Below are 16,467 nucleotides of genomic sequence, written 5' to 3'. Positions count from 1 at the left end.
ATATTATACCACCCTTGTCTTAAAGTGCTATTAAAAATATGAGTACTGTACATAACAGATGGAAAATAAATACAAAGGAAAAACTGAAGAATTTTGTGTCTGTATTATATAATACTTTTTATTTATTTGTATGCATATACAGTTTCTAATTTCCAGTTTGGTTAATGACAGATAATTTATAAGCGTCATATATGTGAACATTTAGTACATAATCATTAATAATAGATTTCGACCTACAGAACAATAAAAAATGTTTTAAAATACCTTTGACCGCAGAGTAGCGTTGTGTAATAACTGTGGATCTTCCGGGCGGCAGGTGGCGGTAGAGTTTTTTTTCTTTCCGCGGTGGAATCCGTCCTGCGGACCGCAGAGGAACAGCAAGGATGCAGCGCGACAAAACCGGAAGTGCCAGCGGTGGGGATAAGTACGAATATTTTAATAATATTCTATCTCTTATCAGTCATTTAAAGTATTAAAAACTCGATTTTGTTTATGTTTAACATGTCAAGCACATGTTTGTGCTGCTTAAATGTAGTTAGTCTTTTAAATGACGGTGTAAAGCTGATATTTGTGCGTGTGGTTTGGGTTTTTTGTCTTTGTCGGGCCGAATAAAGAACACGAAATCACCCACACAACCAAAACAGCCTCTTAAAACACTAAATATGGTCGTATTTAAAACATAAATTTGCCCAAATGCATCTGTACGAGTCTTGTCATTATAATTATCTCAATGGAAGAACGTCAGCTTGTAAACATAGCTCTTCATCGTGTATAAAACACAAATATGCCTGCTGTGTGTGTTTAGGCCGGACAGAGAGACCGCCATCATGTCTAAATACTATGATGGGGTCGAGTTTCCCTTCTGTGATGAGTTCTCTAAATATGAGAAGCTGGCAAAGATCGGCCAGGGCACCTTCGGGTGAGTATTTGGTGCTTGTGTAAGTAAATTTAGCTTAAGCCTTAATGTTTATTACTGCTGTAATCCACTGTCAGGAAAACAATGATATGATGTTTATAGAGAACTATGTCCTTAAAGGTTAATAGTTCACCCAAAAATTTACATTTGCTGAAAATGTACTCACTCTCGGGCCATCTAAGATGTAGATAGATACGTTTGTTTCTTCATGATTTGGAGAAATGTAGCATTACATCACTTGCTCACTAATGGATGCTCTGCAGTGAATGGGTGCCGTCAGAATGAGAGTCCAAACAGCTGATAAAAACATCACAATAATCCACAAGTAATCCACACCACTCAAGTCTATCAACGAATGTCTTGTGAAGTGAAAAACTGCATGTTTATAAAAAAGAAAAGAAAGGTATCAACATGTTTTTAACTTCAGACTGATTCGTCTATCCATAATATTGTTTTCTCCAGTAAATTTCATCTGAAACAGGAGAGAAATATACACCGATCAAGAGCTATTTTAGTGAAATCAGTATAAAATGTTTCGTTATTATGTATTGTGGACTCGTATTTTGGCTAGAAGCAACTATTTAAAGGTAAAAACATTTTAATGATGGATTTGTTTCTTATAAACATGTTGCTTTTCACAAGACATTAACTGATGGACTGGAGTGGTGTGGATTACTTGTTGATTATTGTAATGTTTTTATGACTCTCATTCTGACGGCACCCATTCACTGCAGAGGATCCATTGCTGAGCAAGTGATGTGATGCTAAATTTCTCCAAATCTGATGAAGAAACAAACTCATCTATACCTTGGATTGCCTGAAGGTGAGTAAATCTTAAGCAAATTGTAATTTGGGGTGAACTGTTCCTTTAAACCTCATGCTATATTTTGGTTTAGAAGTAACAAGTGTGATTGCTGGTTGGATTACCCATAAGGTTGAGTGTTTCAGTGATGTATTCTGTCTGTAGGGAGGTGTTCAAGGCCAAACACAGACAGACGGGGAAGAAAGTGGCTTTAAAAAAAGTACTTATGGAGAATGAGAAAGAAGGGGTGAGAACATAAAGCTCCATCCTACATTGAAATCAAGTTACACAATTTTGGAGTCTTGATTAAAAGTACATATTTGGGGTGTTCTCTTCAGTTTCCCATCACAGCTCTGAGGGAGATCAAGATCCTACAGCTGCTCAAACATGAGAATGTGGTGAACCTCATTGAGATCTGCAGGACAAAAGGTGAAGACCTACACAGTCTTGTCTTTATTAAGCCTTTCTGTGGTGTATCTGCTGTCATAAGATGGAAATTTAGCATAAAAAACATTAATGTGCTGATCTACAAATTCACACAGTCATAGAAAATCTGGAATTATCAAGGAATATACCTGGAAAATTCATTTAAATTATTATTTTTTTTTAATTATGGACACTTAAAAATAATTTATTTTTATTTTTATTTGCTCTGCTGAATATTTCATGAGTTAGACAAGCAGGTGTGATTAATATCAGTCTGTCCATCGAGGGTCTTATTGGAGACATTTGCACAATTATTTCTTATCGGAGAAAGCATTCTCTGCAAAATTATTTTTAAGAGATAAAAGAGTTCGGTTTATTATACACATGCTGCATATCGTCTGTCGATTTAAATGCATGAGCTCTTTAAAGTCTGTCAATTCTGATTGACTGTGTTTATTGTTCATCAGCTGAAAAAAGTGATTCCAACAATATCATTCCTCAGTGTCGTTAAACTTTAAAGTTATATTGATCAGTATAGTAATCAGTTATCGTCCTTCCTTTGATGTGATTGGCCCTTCTTCCAGTAATCATTAAAATGTATTAGTCAAAAAGTGTTGGATCCCTGTAACTATGACTAGAGTTCCTGTTACTCACCCTAAATCAAACATTAGACAGTGTGTTAAATTACACGGTCTTGCTTTTGATTGGAGGAATATGGATTATTATAAACGTTTATTTTTCTCCTCTTTCCCTCCAGCCACCCAGTTTAACCGTTACAAGGGCAGCATCTATCTAGTGTTTGATTTCTGTGAGCACGACCTCGCTGGACTGCTGAGTAACGCTAATGTTAAATTCACTCTGGCTGAGATTAAGAAGGTGATGCAGATGCTGCTGAATGGACTTTACTACATACACAGAAACAAGGTGAGACAACATACAGTTTGCCTGGTTATCATCAAGGATAACCAAGGATAATCATCAATTCCCAGATTATTTGATGTAAATATGACAAAGAAACAGGCTCAGATTTGTCACTGTGATGTTTAAAGTCTCAGACTGAAGTATTCGCCACGCAGGAGAGGTCACATGCCCCAGCAGCCAGCCAATCAGAACAGAAACCCTGCCACCACCAGCCAATCAGAGTTTGACAGGGTGTTTTAATTAATACGGCCAGCTGTGATTGGTCAAGGAGAGAGAGACTTCTGATTGAATAGGAGGAACCTTTAGTGATTCGATTACAGAATATAAGACCTTTCCAACTATATCTTGAGTTATTGCTACATCACAGTGTTGTGTTTGCAAATAGAGTTCTTGTTGTTTAGTGTTTGCACTAACAGAAGCTTTATCTAAATTACAAAAAATACTGATGAGCCCAGTGATATGAATTGCTTAATCCATACAGAGCTGATCCAGCAACAGCGTGAGTTTGTGCTGCCGGTGCATTGTGGGAGAAAAAAGAAGTGTACTTAATGTTTTCAAGCACAGATTCAGTGTAGTATAGGATAAAAGTCTGCTTTTCACATTGAAAATACTTTTGAAAATATGTTAAGATAGTCTGGGAGAGCCATTAACTATTATTTAAACACCTGGTCATCATCTTTTCAGATTTTATTGTTAATTTTTTTTTAAAGATGTTTTTATTTGTAAGATCATGTGTTTGTGTTGGGTTGAGATATTAGTGTATAAGTTACTTGTAAGTATAATACACTAATAAAACCTCTCACATTTCCCACCCTTGTTTTGTGATTTCTGGGGGCAATTGTGGAGAAACTTTATGTGAGGAAACCGTCAAATTCAGTTTCAACAAGTACTTTGTGGTTGGAACTTTGATCTGGATGAAATATCACCCACAAATGAATCCATTTGTATACGTGTTCATAAGAATTCTCAACTTACAGGTAATAAAGACTTAAAGTCAGTGTTAAATCAGAACTAAATCTTTTGAGTGACGTGACATGTAGCCAAGTATGGTGACCCATACTAGGAATTAGTGCTCAGCATTTACCCATCCAAAGTAGGGATGGGCGATACCACTTATTTTGTTTTCGATACGATACCGATATTTTTCAAGGCAGTATCGTCGATATCGATACCGATTCAGATGAGCAGGAAAATAGTTCTATCCTACACAATTACTCGCTAACAAAGGTTATTCGTCCAATTCAATGCATATTGTACGAATTATTTTTTTTGTTAAATAAACAAAATCACTGGTAAATAAAACACACCTTAGTATCGATATTTTTTGTTTGAGTATCGATACTTTCGATACTCGCGTCAGTATCGATATATCGATACTTTGGATCGATACGCCCATCCCTAATCAAAAGTGCACACACACACAGCAGTGAACACACCCGGAGAGGTGGTTAACCACTTAACGCACCCAGGGAGCATTTGGTGGGGTCGGTGTCTTGCTCAAGGGCACCTCAGTCGTGGTATTGAAGGTGAGAGAGAGCGCTGTACATTCACTCCCCCCACCTACAATCCCTGCCGGTACGAGACTCGAACCCACAACCTTTGGGTTATGAGTCCGACTCTCTAACCATTAGGCCTTCGACTATTTTGTACCACTTAACTCTTCTTAAGTTCCCCTGAGCTGGTTAGTCGGTCAAGAAGTCAGGTGGACTTAACTGTTTATTTTAATCAACTTGGAAAAAGGAACTTACTTAATGCAAGCATTATATTGAATCCTAATTTACGTAGTTACTAATAATGTATGTGCCCAAACCGTCAAAAATTGCGACCATCTAGAACTGAATAGAAGACACTTACAAACGAAACGAAATATGTTTTTATTGAAGCCTTTGAATGTTAATGTATTTGTAATTTGTGCAAATCAGACCTCCGAGGGGGCGGAGTCGCCATAGGAGAGTGCTTGGTATTTGTCCAGAGCTCCTGGTGACGAAAATGACGAATGCAAAAGAAGAGCGACACCTACTTGACTTGACAGCCAATAAGAGAGAAGACTGTTCTACTCTCGAGATATACAACCGTAGAATGTAACATTAAGCGGACGCTGGTCGAAGTATACTTTAGCTTTCACACTTCCGGTTCCTCGGAGTCCTCGCGTGCTGCATATTGTTGTAAACAGGAGACGTGTGTTCACTGCGGCTCTGTGAGTTATTCTCTCATTGTGCTGTTCTTAAAGTAATTGATTACTGCTTCGAGTTTTAGAATAATTATCATAACATGCTACCATGGTCTCAATCTGTTAATGAAACACTACTTTGCACAAAACTGCCTCTTGACTTTGCCGTCCTAATTTTTAAGTAGCTTAACAGCAAGTACGCCTCGTGAAGTTGGCTCACACTGCGATTTTGGCCACGATTTGGTCGTCTGGGAGAAATTTTGAAAATCCTAAAAGATTCCTATAATCCTAGGCTAAAATCTGTAGTCTGCTGTTCGACACATGGGTGGGTTTTAATGGGTTAGAGAGTCGGACTCATAACCCAAAGGTTGTGGGTTCGAGTCTGGTACCGGCAGGGATTGTAGGTGGGGGGAGTGAATGTACAGTGCTCTCTCCCACCTTCAATACCATGACTGAGGTGCCCTTGAGCAAGGCACCGAACCCCCAACTGCTCCCCGGGCGCCGCAGCATAAATGGCTGCCCACTGCTCCGGGTGTGTGTTCACTTTGGATGGGATAAATGCAGAGCTCTGAGTATGGGTCACTATACTTGGCCACATGTCACTTATTAAATATTAATTGTATATTAAGTGTTTATTTTTATTAAATTGTAAGGCATGTTTTGTTTGTTTAGGCTATTACAGACAAATTTATAAAATCAGTAAAAACCATACAGTAATATAGTCTGTACTATATGTTTGTTAGTCTCGGTAATTTAGAATCTCCACAGAAATGATTATGACATGTTGGCACCCGATGTTACAAATATTATTTAGGATTGTATTCAAGAAACATACACACGTGTTGCCTAAATGTTAAATTTGATGTCATTTTTGTTTAAAACAGGTGTTTTTTTATCACAAAAGTGTAAAGTGGAAATTGTGAGAAAGGATGAGAAGAAAATGATGCCCAGTAAAGTGCAGTTCGGTCATCAGAAGTACAGGAACAAGGAGAAGACACAGATGAAGAACAATCTGAAAGTGTCACAATCCAAAGTATTGAGAGATACAAACACAGTGAATCTTCTTAGATGCAACAGCATGGAGCGTCTGGAACCAAACTGTAAGTATTATATTACACATGAACTGCCCTGATGAACAAATAGAAGTCTTATTTTCCATTACTGTAATGTTACTCTTTTCATTTATGAAGCTGACTTAAACCTAACTACTTTATCTGCAGTCTCTCATGATCCAGTCAGAGCTGTAAAGTCTCATACTGATGTACCAGAAGGTCCAGGATGAGGTGAGTTCACTTTACTGGTATTATTAATTACATGAATTCATCATTACATTCAAGGATGTATTTTAGTGCTGGCTAACACTTGTTCATGAATATTCTTGCTGCTTTAGAAAACAACAGGACCTTAAACTCCAGTATCTGACAGGGGATCAGTCACTAGATTGTTGCATATTTTTGTGTATGACATGCACAAAGGTGCCACAGTCACCAATCAATCCAAATGATGAATAATTGGCACTGCAAAATGAGAATTACTTTTTCATTTTTATCTCTCTGTATTTTTTTGTATTTTCTGCACTTTATTGCCTGCACTTTTAACTTTTTGTGTATCTTAAGCTGAACGTTTGTTTTTATTTTCTGAAAACCAAAGAAGTGTCTCTTGTAAATTGTACATAATGTTTTTGTAAGATGCTCTGGCTTATAGCATCTTGGAGTGAGAATACATGTAACACTTTCTTATCATTAGTTACTGGCATTATTTTTTTATTATTTGAAATCTTATTTAGGATTAACTTTATTATTGTGATTTATTGTAATGGAAGCAAATACACACCATGAAAAATGATGACGATTCTGTGTCTTTCTTTAGCTGTTTTCACTTTTAATATCTACTGATGCACAGATATTATGGAGCTCCTCTGGTGGTAATGTCACATATCATCATATCGTGTATTTTTGGTGCTGGATTCACAAAATCTTTCCTGCTGTTATGTTTGCAGACAAGGGAGATGTATGTGTACAATACAGCAAAAAGACAGATAAAGTAGCATATTGAATTATAAGAATTAGAATTACATTGTTAAAGTTTAGCGGTGAGTTTAAAAACCATGCAGTGTATTGTAAATAACAATGTTTTATATTTTAAATGATTGCCCATATTTTAATAGTAGAAAGAAAAGGGTAATTTATTTTCCACTTATAAAATGCTTTAGGATGACAACTAAACTTCTTAATAAGGATTTTTCTAATCCAGAAATTGTTACATTTAACATTAGAAAGCTCCAGACCTCCAATACAAATTTTTGGCATTTCACATTTTGAAGATCTGTAACAATCCCTAACTGAATGTAACAGTTTAGGTGAAATAGAATTAATAACCCATTCATACACTCTAGGTGAGGTATCCACTTCAAAGATGTCTGAAAATTTAGAATAGGAATAGAAGTTACCAACCTTCTTTAACAAATCTAAAACAAAAATTACACCTTTGTCAAACCAGTTTTTAATAAAGACAGATTTTTTTCCATGCAGCACATTCTGATTAAGAATTGCTTAGTTCATCTCTCGAGTCTTTCGAATCGTTCGTTCTTTTGTCACGTGACGTGACAGCATTGGATAGAGAAATTAGTTAATTTACAAGCTTCCTTACAAACGGGTACATAGTTATCATCATTATTATAATTATTATTTACTCTTACAGTTACTGATGCGTTTCTGGTCTCAAATTGTAGCTTTTTACTTCTTACAGTTTCTAAATGTGTGAATTTCTGTCATGATGGTTATTTCCCATAACACTGAATGTTGTAACAAAGGTAATAAAGAGTTGGTTATTATTATTAAGACTCTTTCTGGCTCAGTCTGCATAGGCTTCTGGGTCTGTCACGTGATGAACGAGTGACTCCAAAAACCACAGACTGTTTCAGGTCTGACGACATCACGCGGGCGTGGTTTAATCGCAAGGTCAAGGAGCATGCGCAGTTTACACGCTCCGTGTGAAGCCCGCGAACGTGAAAGCGGCACTTTGTTTAGTTTTCGCACATTTTCAAACAAGAATGATTATCACGTCTAACATCAAACAGTGGGGAAAGAAAAGAAAAAAAACTCATGTGGCACATTGATACTTGGGAAATGTATTTCATATCACTGTTGGTTCCAAACACTGACACTGTTGGTCTCTCTCTCTCTCACACACACACTTACATATAAATAAATGTATTTTATATATTTATAATTTGTATATAATTTTATAACATGTTAATTATATATTTCAAAACATTTACATATATTAGTATAAATGCATGTGCATCTCTCTCTCTATATACACACACACACATTTATATTTAAAATAATTAAAATTAAATATAAAATAATTAAATTACTTAATTTTTTTATAATATATAACTATAAAACTATAAAAATCTACATACATAAAGTATAAATACAAATGCGTGTGTGGCACACACACATATACATACATAAAATGTAATTGATTGCTGTGATCACCGCTGAATCATTACTCCAGTCTTCAGCATCACATGATCTTCAGAAATCAGTATAATATGCTGATCTGCTGCTCAAGAAACATTTCTGATTATTATCAATGTTGAAAACAGTTTTTTTGAACAATTTCAACTTTTTTTAAAAGAATTCAGATGAATAGGAAGTTCAAAAGAACAGCATTTATTTGACATAGAAAGCTTCTGTAACATTATAAATTACAGATTGAAAGTTTGGGGTCAGTAAGTATATATATTTTAATTAACTTTTATGAATTTACTTATAAGTGACAGTAAAGATACGTTACCAAAGATTTCAATTTCAAATAAATGCTATTCTTTTGAACTTTCTACTTATCAAATATTTTTTATATACAAAACTGTGTGTGTGTGGTAGGTGGGTCTGTTGTGAGACATAGATCCTACATCAATCATAAAGAAAAGAAAGATTTAGAGAACTTTAAAATCTAGACATTCCTAGTCCATCACAACATTAATATTAAAAAGAGAACTATTCTTACTTTCCCTTGTCCAGCGAATCCAGGCTTGCTCTCGATGGAAAGAACACAGGTATTTGTGAGCATGTGGGAAGACCAATTGAAGTGCCTGGTATTCTTGTTCACAGTAATCAGTCATGAAATATTTTGGATTCCAGGCATCATTCCATTTTTTTTATCAAGGACAAGGCCTCAGAGATTGCAATGGTGGACTTATTTTCACAGATGAACTCTGCAACAGGTTTGTAGCCAACATTTGTCCTGACAACTACTAAAAAAAGTGGCAAGGCATATTTTGTTGTTCTGTAGGTGGCATCCAGGAGAACCATGTCTCCGTATCGTTTCAGAAGTCTCTGCTGTTCTTGGGACTGATGTACAAATAAAAATGTGTTCTGCATGGTAGGCTCCTTATCTTCAATTTTACTGACACAATCACCATATTGGGATGATTTTTTAATGTCTACGATTTGGGCCTCTGAGCATTTTCTGAAAAAAAAATGTGCAGTAGGATCATCTTCTTTCCATTTCTTCAGCTTTATTTCCAAATTAAGCTGATCAAGACCAGAGTACTTTCCTGCTACTAAGGCCAAATGCACATGATTTTGAATGGTATGGCTAGCTGGAAAGTAGCACTGATCATGTGACTTTGGGATGACACAATCTGAAGGCGAGAGTTCAGTGTTCACAAACTGTCGAAGCACTTTCTTAAGGAAAGGCACAGATGTAATTCCTAGAGATACATACTCTTGAATTTTCTTCTTCACAAGAGGGTGGATATTTCTTGTGTATCCGCTTTCTACTGAAATCGTGTGGTGCTGGTGAGCTGTCTCAAGTGGTAAGCTGATGTGAATTATTTCAGATGACTCATTTGCTTCATTTTCCTGTAGAGCTGTTTTGAGAGTGTCCATGATGATTTGTTTAAAATATGTATGAATATAATACATTGAAACAGCTGCTGAACAGAAAAAAAATCCTAATGGTATGTTGTATTTTATAAGGGAGTATTCTCAGTAGAACCACTTTGAAATTATATTTATTATAAAATATGCTATAAAAATAAATCTGAATTGAATCAAAATATTTTTTCTTTAGGTTAGTAGGTTAAATCTATCAGTGTGTAAAAAACAAATTAAATTTTTTTTTTCTTTAGTACGATATAAAAGTCTTTAGTCGATATAAATGACAATTATTCAACATATCATAAATTTACCTTACAATATTATCTGCTCTTATAAAGACGGTTCTGTATTTTATGCCTGTATGTATTTATTTATTTATTTGTAATTTAGGTAGGGGGGTACCTTGTTAGGGGATCATCATCTTTGGGAGCCTTGGCATTAAAATACGCCCGCTTGATGTCGTCAGACCTGAAACACCCAGTATTTAGTCTGTGCCCGAAAGGGCAGGCCCGAAGACTCGAGAGATGAACTAATCAATTCTCTTTCCGGATCAGACTGCATTGGTTAAAGCTTATGGGGTTGTCACGTGATGAAAAACCCGAAGACTCAAAACAGGTGAACTATTTGACTAATTCCAGTACAGAACCTATAGGATATTGCGCATGCGCGACTGAATGAATCACTCCCCGAGACGACTCGTTCTTCCCGAGTCACATTAAAGATTCGTTCAAAATTAACGAATCGTTCAAGAACGACCCAACACTAGAGTTGAGCCGCTGCTGTTGTTGAACGCTGAATGGACGTTAATTCCTGTTTATTTCTGATATTTCCTGCAGAAGTTACTTTGAGGTGTTAGTCATTGACCTACAAGTAAGTCTGTTTGCTTTATTTTTGTGTCAATGGAGATCGGTATATATAACTGCGTCACACACGTCCAGACATGCCCACAGCCGTTGTTTCTGTTAGTTTAGATGAATGATGCTGTTATATATGTGATTATTTCTTCTTTATTGAGATGTATTTCACTGTTTTGGTTTTCAATGATACCTTTATGATTTGACATTTCGAGCTGTTCATGATGCCAAACGATTATATCTATATATGGAGTAATGTTTATCATGTCAGATGATCGCTTATGGCTTATAATGTACAATGTGATACCTTTTTTCCCTTCTTGGATTGTATATTTCACAAAACCATGTTAATGATGAGGATTTAGTATGCTTTGGCTGTCTTTATTTACCAATGGATGTTATAATTGTATATGCCTAGTTATTGTTAGTTATTCATTATCCTTTATTGTATTTCTTGTGTTCCAGACTAATGCCTCTGCTGCCTGTCATTGATAATCTCCTATCAATACATTCCCTAAACCTGATCACCGCTGTCCTCATCCTTATATAATTATTGTGCTCTAACCGGCACCCAGGGGGTTCACTCGTTCCCAGTCTGAATCAGATCCTGAAAATCAAAAGTCTCTCCAACAATAACCATAAATAAAATGTTTTATGAGTATTTTCTAGACCAACGCAGTTCCCATTCAGAGGGTGTAGCTACTATCGCGAATGACATTTCCGAATGAATAGAATTTATAACTAAAAAAAAAAATAATGATTTAGAGACGTTTATTAGGGGTGCTCGAGAAGCATAGCACGTTATATATATATATATATGTGTGTGTGTGTGTATATATATATGTATATATATAATTTTTTTTTTTTTTTTTGCAAATAATAATAATAAAAGAAGAAAGAAAAAAAACGCCCATTTTGTTCTGCAGAGTCATTGTACTCGGATCAAAACATTGTAGAGAAAAGGGTCTGGGATGTTTTGACTCAAAATGGCAAGTAGCCTTTTAATATCTATAGTATCTATCAATATCAATATTTTAGTATCTATAGCCACTCTCTGGCAACCATAAAGCAATACGGCAGTAACAGCGAATTCAGCTAATATGCACGATTTCTTTATGGAAAAAGTAAATTTTTACTTATGAAATCTCATTTTACTGATCTACTGTCGTGATCTAATTAAATTTAGGGAAGATTTTAGTTGTACAACAAAATCAGAACATTAAGTACCCTGATACCAGGATACTCTCTGGATTTTTTTTGCTAATGTCAGATTATAAATGCTGTAGGCCTATATATTGACTTGCACAATCATCATTTTGCATTTTATGTAAATTACTTTAAACCAGAGAAAAATAAATAGTCTTTATACATTGTAGAGAGAAATGAAAGATATCACTGAAAATGAAAAACAAGGAGAAGAGATAGAGAACAGACTGGAAGAGTCACAAACAAGTGAATCAAGAGAGTCACTGAAACGTAGACACAGCAGCATGGAGAATTTAAAACCAGATCGTAAGTGTTTTATTACATTTACTCTCACTGCCCTGATGAATTCATGATTTCATGATTTTCTAATGTATGTAAATATGATCACAGGTCTGTTTCCTTTATTTCACTCTAGTCTCTCATGATCCAGTCAAACCTGCAGGGTCTCGTTCTCATGTATCAGAGACGCTTCAAGCTGTGGTGAGTTTATAACAGTTATTATAATATATCATCCTGTTGAATTGGTTCATGCATGTGTTTAAATATTTTTAATAATACGACTCTGCTCTCTCTTTTAGAAAACACTACGCATTAATTTTTATCGCTGATATCTTCAACCAGAGGCTTCACATCTCCGAGAACCTAAAAAAATGGAAGAATGGAAATCTTCAAGCAGCTCAGACGAAACGGAGTTTCTTGCCAGAATGGGTAATAGTTGAATTGACCTCTGTTTTCATGTACGTGAGTGCTTTGAAAGACCCATCCTGCATCGCAGAAAATCATGACTGAACCATGCAAGACCCTCTGCAGTTTGCTTTCCGAGCTAATGTTTCAGAGCAATGCTTTTATCTGCATCACCTGCACTACTGGTTAGTCCTTGCACCTGTTGTTTACATGCATCTCAGGTGATAAAATAACAATTATATGCGATTATAACAACTAATGACAACTATAGTATTATAACAACTGTACTTGGTCTCAGCAGACTATCGTCTCAACCAAAACCAGTATTAATACCTCTGGGCCTGTATGTATAAAACTTCTCAGAAATGCTCTTAAGAATAGTCTTAAGCTTTGACTTAAGTGTCAAAAAAAAATTTAGTAAAAAGTAGGACTTGTCTAAGAGTAGGATACCTTTATAAAGAAGCTAAAAGCAACTTTCAGTAAAGTCTAAGACTGATTCTTAAGTGTTGACTGAGGTGACACTTAAGTGTTGTGAACTAAAGACTACAATGATGTCAACTCAAAATGGCTGACCTCAACCTCTGAATCAGCCAATAGTGAGCCTGCTCATGTGAAGTCACAGCAGCACAACACCAATCATTTAATGTAACTATTAAAAAAATAATTTAATTAAGACACTGAAATATTTTAATATTTAAATGTATTTTTAAAAAATGCTTTGCATTGTGCAAAATTATCACAAATGATTACTGATGCTTTGAAATTGTATTCTATTGGTATTTCTCCTCCTTTACAGTTGGATCAATGACGTGAACATGCGTTCCATCAACGGCTCCAACAATTCCAGGAAAGCCCACAATCCTCATAAAAGTGGCTTGTTTTTGCAGCATGGGTTGACGGTCAGTTGGAAGGTCAATGAACTGCCAAATAGTAGTGGCCAAAATGGATGTCCGGCCTAGGAAATTTGACATCTTCACCCTTATTTTAAAAAAAAAGTGTTAAAGATTTTGTAAGCATGTTGCATAGTTGCTCTGAGTCAATTGTTTAATTTGTGATAATAATGCAATGAAACATACCAAATTGTGTGGTCATACTTTTTGGCCATGCTGTCATACAAAGAAATTATGAACACATGCAAAAACAAGAGGACCAACGAAATATCAATAACTGAATGTTGCCAATTTAGTGATTTTGTCACTAGATTCAGTGACTTCCTCACCCCTTTTGAGACTTTTTTCAAAAGCCTAGCAACAAAATCAATTTCTTGGACAAACCTTATCTAGATTCCAAGACTCCCCCACTGATCTATATGTATATAGATCAGTGAACTTGCCATTCTGACATAATCTAGCAACATTTAGCAACTGTTTAAGCTACTTTCAGTTCAAAGCAGTTGGCAACACTGGTCAGTGTTTTTTCCCTAGTATTTGAATGGTTTAAGTGAAATGTGGGGTCATTAAAAAAACCCTCCACACATCACTTTTGGCCACTGTTGTGTTTGGTGGGATTAGTGCCTCAATATTTAAGACCCTGCTTACTGTGTCATTACCGGTGCATTGCTGCATTTTTTCCAATTTTCCAGCCAAAAAATGTTACTACTTTCATTTCTGCAGTTAGAGCATTGATTTGTAGAGTGGAAGAAGTTATTACATTTCTTACTTGGTCAGTTACAAAAAGAATTGACTATCTTGGCGTTCAAGTTTGTATCATTTTATCAACATGTAACTCCAATATGTCATATCTTCGTTGGAAAGTGTGTCTCCTCCTTTTGCTTGTTACTCCTAACTAGGTTAGGAGACCTTTCCAGCTCTCTTAAATCATTTAGGAGCTGAGACCTAGTCTTAACACTTAGGAACCTTTATGAATCACACTTATTCTTAAGTCTAGGAATAGGAGTAAAATTGCGTAATTCTAAGAATTTTGACACACTTAAAACTACAATTTTACTCTGAGCGGCTTTATACATACGGCCCCTGGTGTAAACAGGATGGTCCACAAGACTAAAACGGCTACTTGGAGATGAAGAGAGTATTTATGTTGCCACCAGCGTCAAAAGAAATTGAATGTATGCATGAATTCAATTTCTTGAGTATAAAGTCTAAACACATTCTCTGAGCATTACAGTTACACTAAATAATATTTGTTCTGCTTAAGATGACAGTGTTCTGGACTTTACTGACATTTATCAGTGTAGGGTCATGCACAAGCGAAGTCATTGTAGAAATGCCTCTTATTAGCAGGCTTATTTGTTTCCTGTGTTTCATGGTCATGTGATCCATAGTGCCTCTGCCTTCTGTAGTATAAAACTGTTTTACACCACTAATTGGAGTCTATCGCATTAAAGTGCACATGATTTTAAACACAGCTTTCAAAAATTTTTAAACTTTTGTAAGTGAAAAAGGTAAATGGGTATAGTATTTTATTAAAATTTTAATTTCACTGTAAATGTTTCCCTACATTTTTGTCCTGTGTATCCTGACAGACAGTCCCATCAAAAAAAGGTTCCAGTTCCCTTTCATGTGTTTATTTGAACTCATACTGAATAATATTATTATTATTATTAAGAGGGCATTATTACAATTATTTACTTTTAAAGGGGTCATATGATGCTGCTAAAAAGAAGATTATTTTGTGTATTTGGTGTAATGAAATGTGTTTATGCGGTTTAAGGTTCAAAAAACACATTATTTTCCACATACTGTACATTATTGTTTCTCCTCTATGCCCCGCCTTTCTGAAACGCATCGATGTTTACAAAGCTCATCGTTCTGTAAAGCGAGGTGTGCTCTGATTGGCCAGCTATCTAGAGCGTTGTGATTGGCCGAATACCTCAAGCGTGAGATAGAAATAGTACGCCCCTTACCATACTGTGATGATGCCCTGTCCGGCCGGAGCGACGAGACAAAAACATTAAAACCCATTATAAACGAGGCATTTGTAGCATCCAGTGGGGATATTATTACGGATTATAATTACTTATACTGTCTTTTTACGCGTTGCGTTGCATCGCGCTGCATAAACATAAAACCATGTCTGCATTTGTGATCGGAGAAATGACAAACAACAAGCGCTACTCTACACTGCTCAAAAAACTTGCTTTAAATATATAAAATATAAAAACTCTTTAAATATAAAAAACGTACTTACAGTCTTTGAGTCAGAACAGCCGGCATTGTAGTCTACTCTCCCAGGATCAGGAAACAGTCCTCCATAAAATGTGCTTCACACATCTGAATATTTGGGTTGAAGTGTTCTGGAACAGTGTTGTAAATACAACTTAACCACTGATTTCTAGTCGTGTCCATTTTTGGAAGGCCAAACAAAGTAGTTTCGCTTTCAAAACGAAACAGCGTCACACACGGCGGCCTAGAGTGAGCAGAGGCCGGGGGGCTATAGTGAGGAACGGCCGGAGGGTTAGAGTGAGCAGAGGCCGGGGGATAAAGTGAGGAAAGGCTGGAGGGTTAGAGTGAGCAGAAGTGGGTGGGCTTGAGAACGGCGCGGCCGGCGTATTCAATGAAGGAGCGTCTGGCGGGCTTGCGGCAACCACATGTGGCGACCCCGGGCTGGACTCCGCTTCGTCCACAGTGAAAGCCGAT

General features: G+C 36.2%; 1 protein-coding gene and 2 long non-coding RNA genes across 5 annotated transcripts; all 3 read left to right on the top strand.

Annotated features, from left to right (window-relative positions):
- Window positions 1-317: 317 nt before the first annotated feature.
- Window positions 318-3,292, top strand: LOC107584653 (cyclin-dependent kinase 9-like). Its single transcript, XM_016271362.1, has 6 exons — window positions 318-424; window positions 806-919; window positions 1,884-1,965; window positions 2,057-2,147; window positions 2,902-3,068; window positions 3,194-3,292. Exons 1-6 carry the CDS (start codon window positions 384-386, stop codon window positions 3,290-3,292), a joined length of 594 nt encoding a protein of 197 aa, XP_016126848.1. The 5' UTR covers window positions 318-383.
- A 1,838-nt stretch (window positions 3,293-5,130) lies between these two features.
- On the top strand, window positions 5,131-7,098 carry LOC107584601 (uncharacterized). Its single transcript, XR_001609158.1, has 4 exons — window positions 5,131-5,262; window positions 6,120-6,335; window positions 6,456-6,518; window positions 6,626-7,098. It is a non-coding gene; the product is annotated as an uncharacterized lncRNA (long non-coding RNA).
- Window positions 7,099-11,885: 4,787 nt separating this feature from the next.
- LOC107584603 (uncharacterized) lies at window positions 11,886-13,856 on the top strand. 3 transcript variants are annotated; one of them, XR_001609162.1, is made up of 4 exons: window positions 11,886-12,493; window positions 12,603-12,667; window positions 12,766-12,895; window positions 13,668-13,856. It is a non-coding gene; the product is annotated as an uncharacterized lncRNA (long non-coding RNA). The 3 variants fall into 3 exon arrangements; XR_001609161.1 differs by having other exon boundaries at window positions 12,766-13,056; XR_001609160.1 differs by lacking the exon at window positions 13,668-13,856 and having other exon boundaries at window positions 12,766-13,203.
- Window positions 13,857-16,467: the final 2,611 nt, after the last annotated feature.

This window comes from Sinocyclocheilus grahami, unplaced genomic scaffold, assembly GCF_001515645.1.
Source record: "Sinocyclocheilus grahami isolate Dianchi unplaced genomic scaffold, SAMN03320097.WGS_v1.1 scaffold61.1, whole genome shotgun sequence".
In the NCBI taxonomy this organism is placed as follows: Eukaryota; Metazoa; Chordata; class Actinopteri; order Cypriniformes; family Cyprinidae; genus Sinocyclocheilus; species Sinocyclocheilus grahami.
The sequence above is the reverse complement of the archived record's forward strand: the minus strand, read 5'-3'. Positions and strand labels throughout refer to the sequence as shown.

Coding starts and splice junctions, on each gene's coding strand:
- LOC107584653 (XM_016271362.1), top strand. CDS start 384: ATGCAGCGCGACAAAACCGGAAGTGCCAGCGGTGGGGATAA. Junction 1,966..2,056: donor TGGAGAATGAGAAAGAAGGG/GTGAGAACATAA, acceptor TGTTCTCTTCAG/TTTCCCATCACAGCTCTGAG. Junction 3,069..3,193: donor ACTACATACACAGAAACAAG/GTGAGACAACAT, acceptor TGATGTTTAAAG/TCTCAGACTGAAGTATTCGC.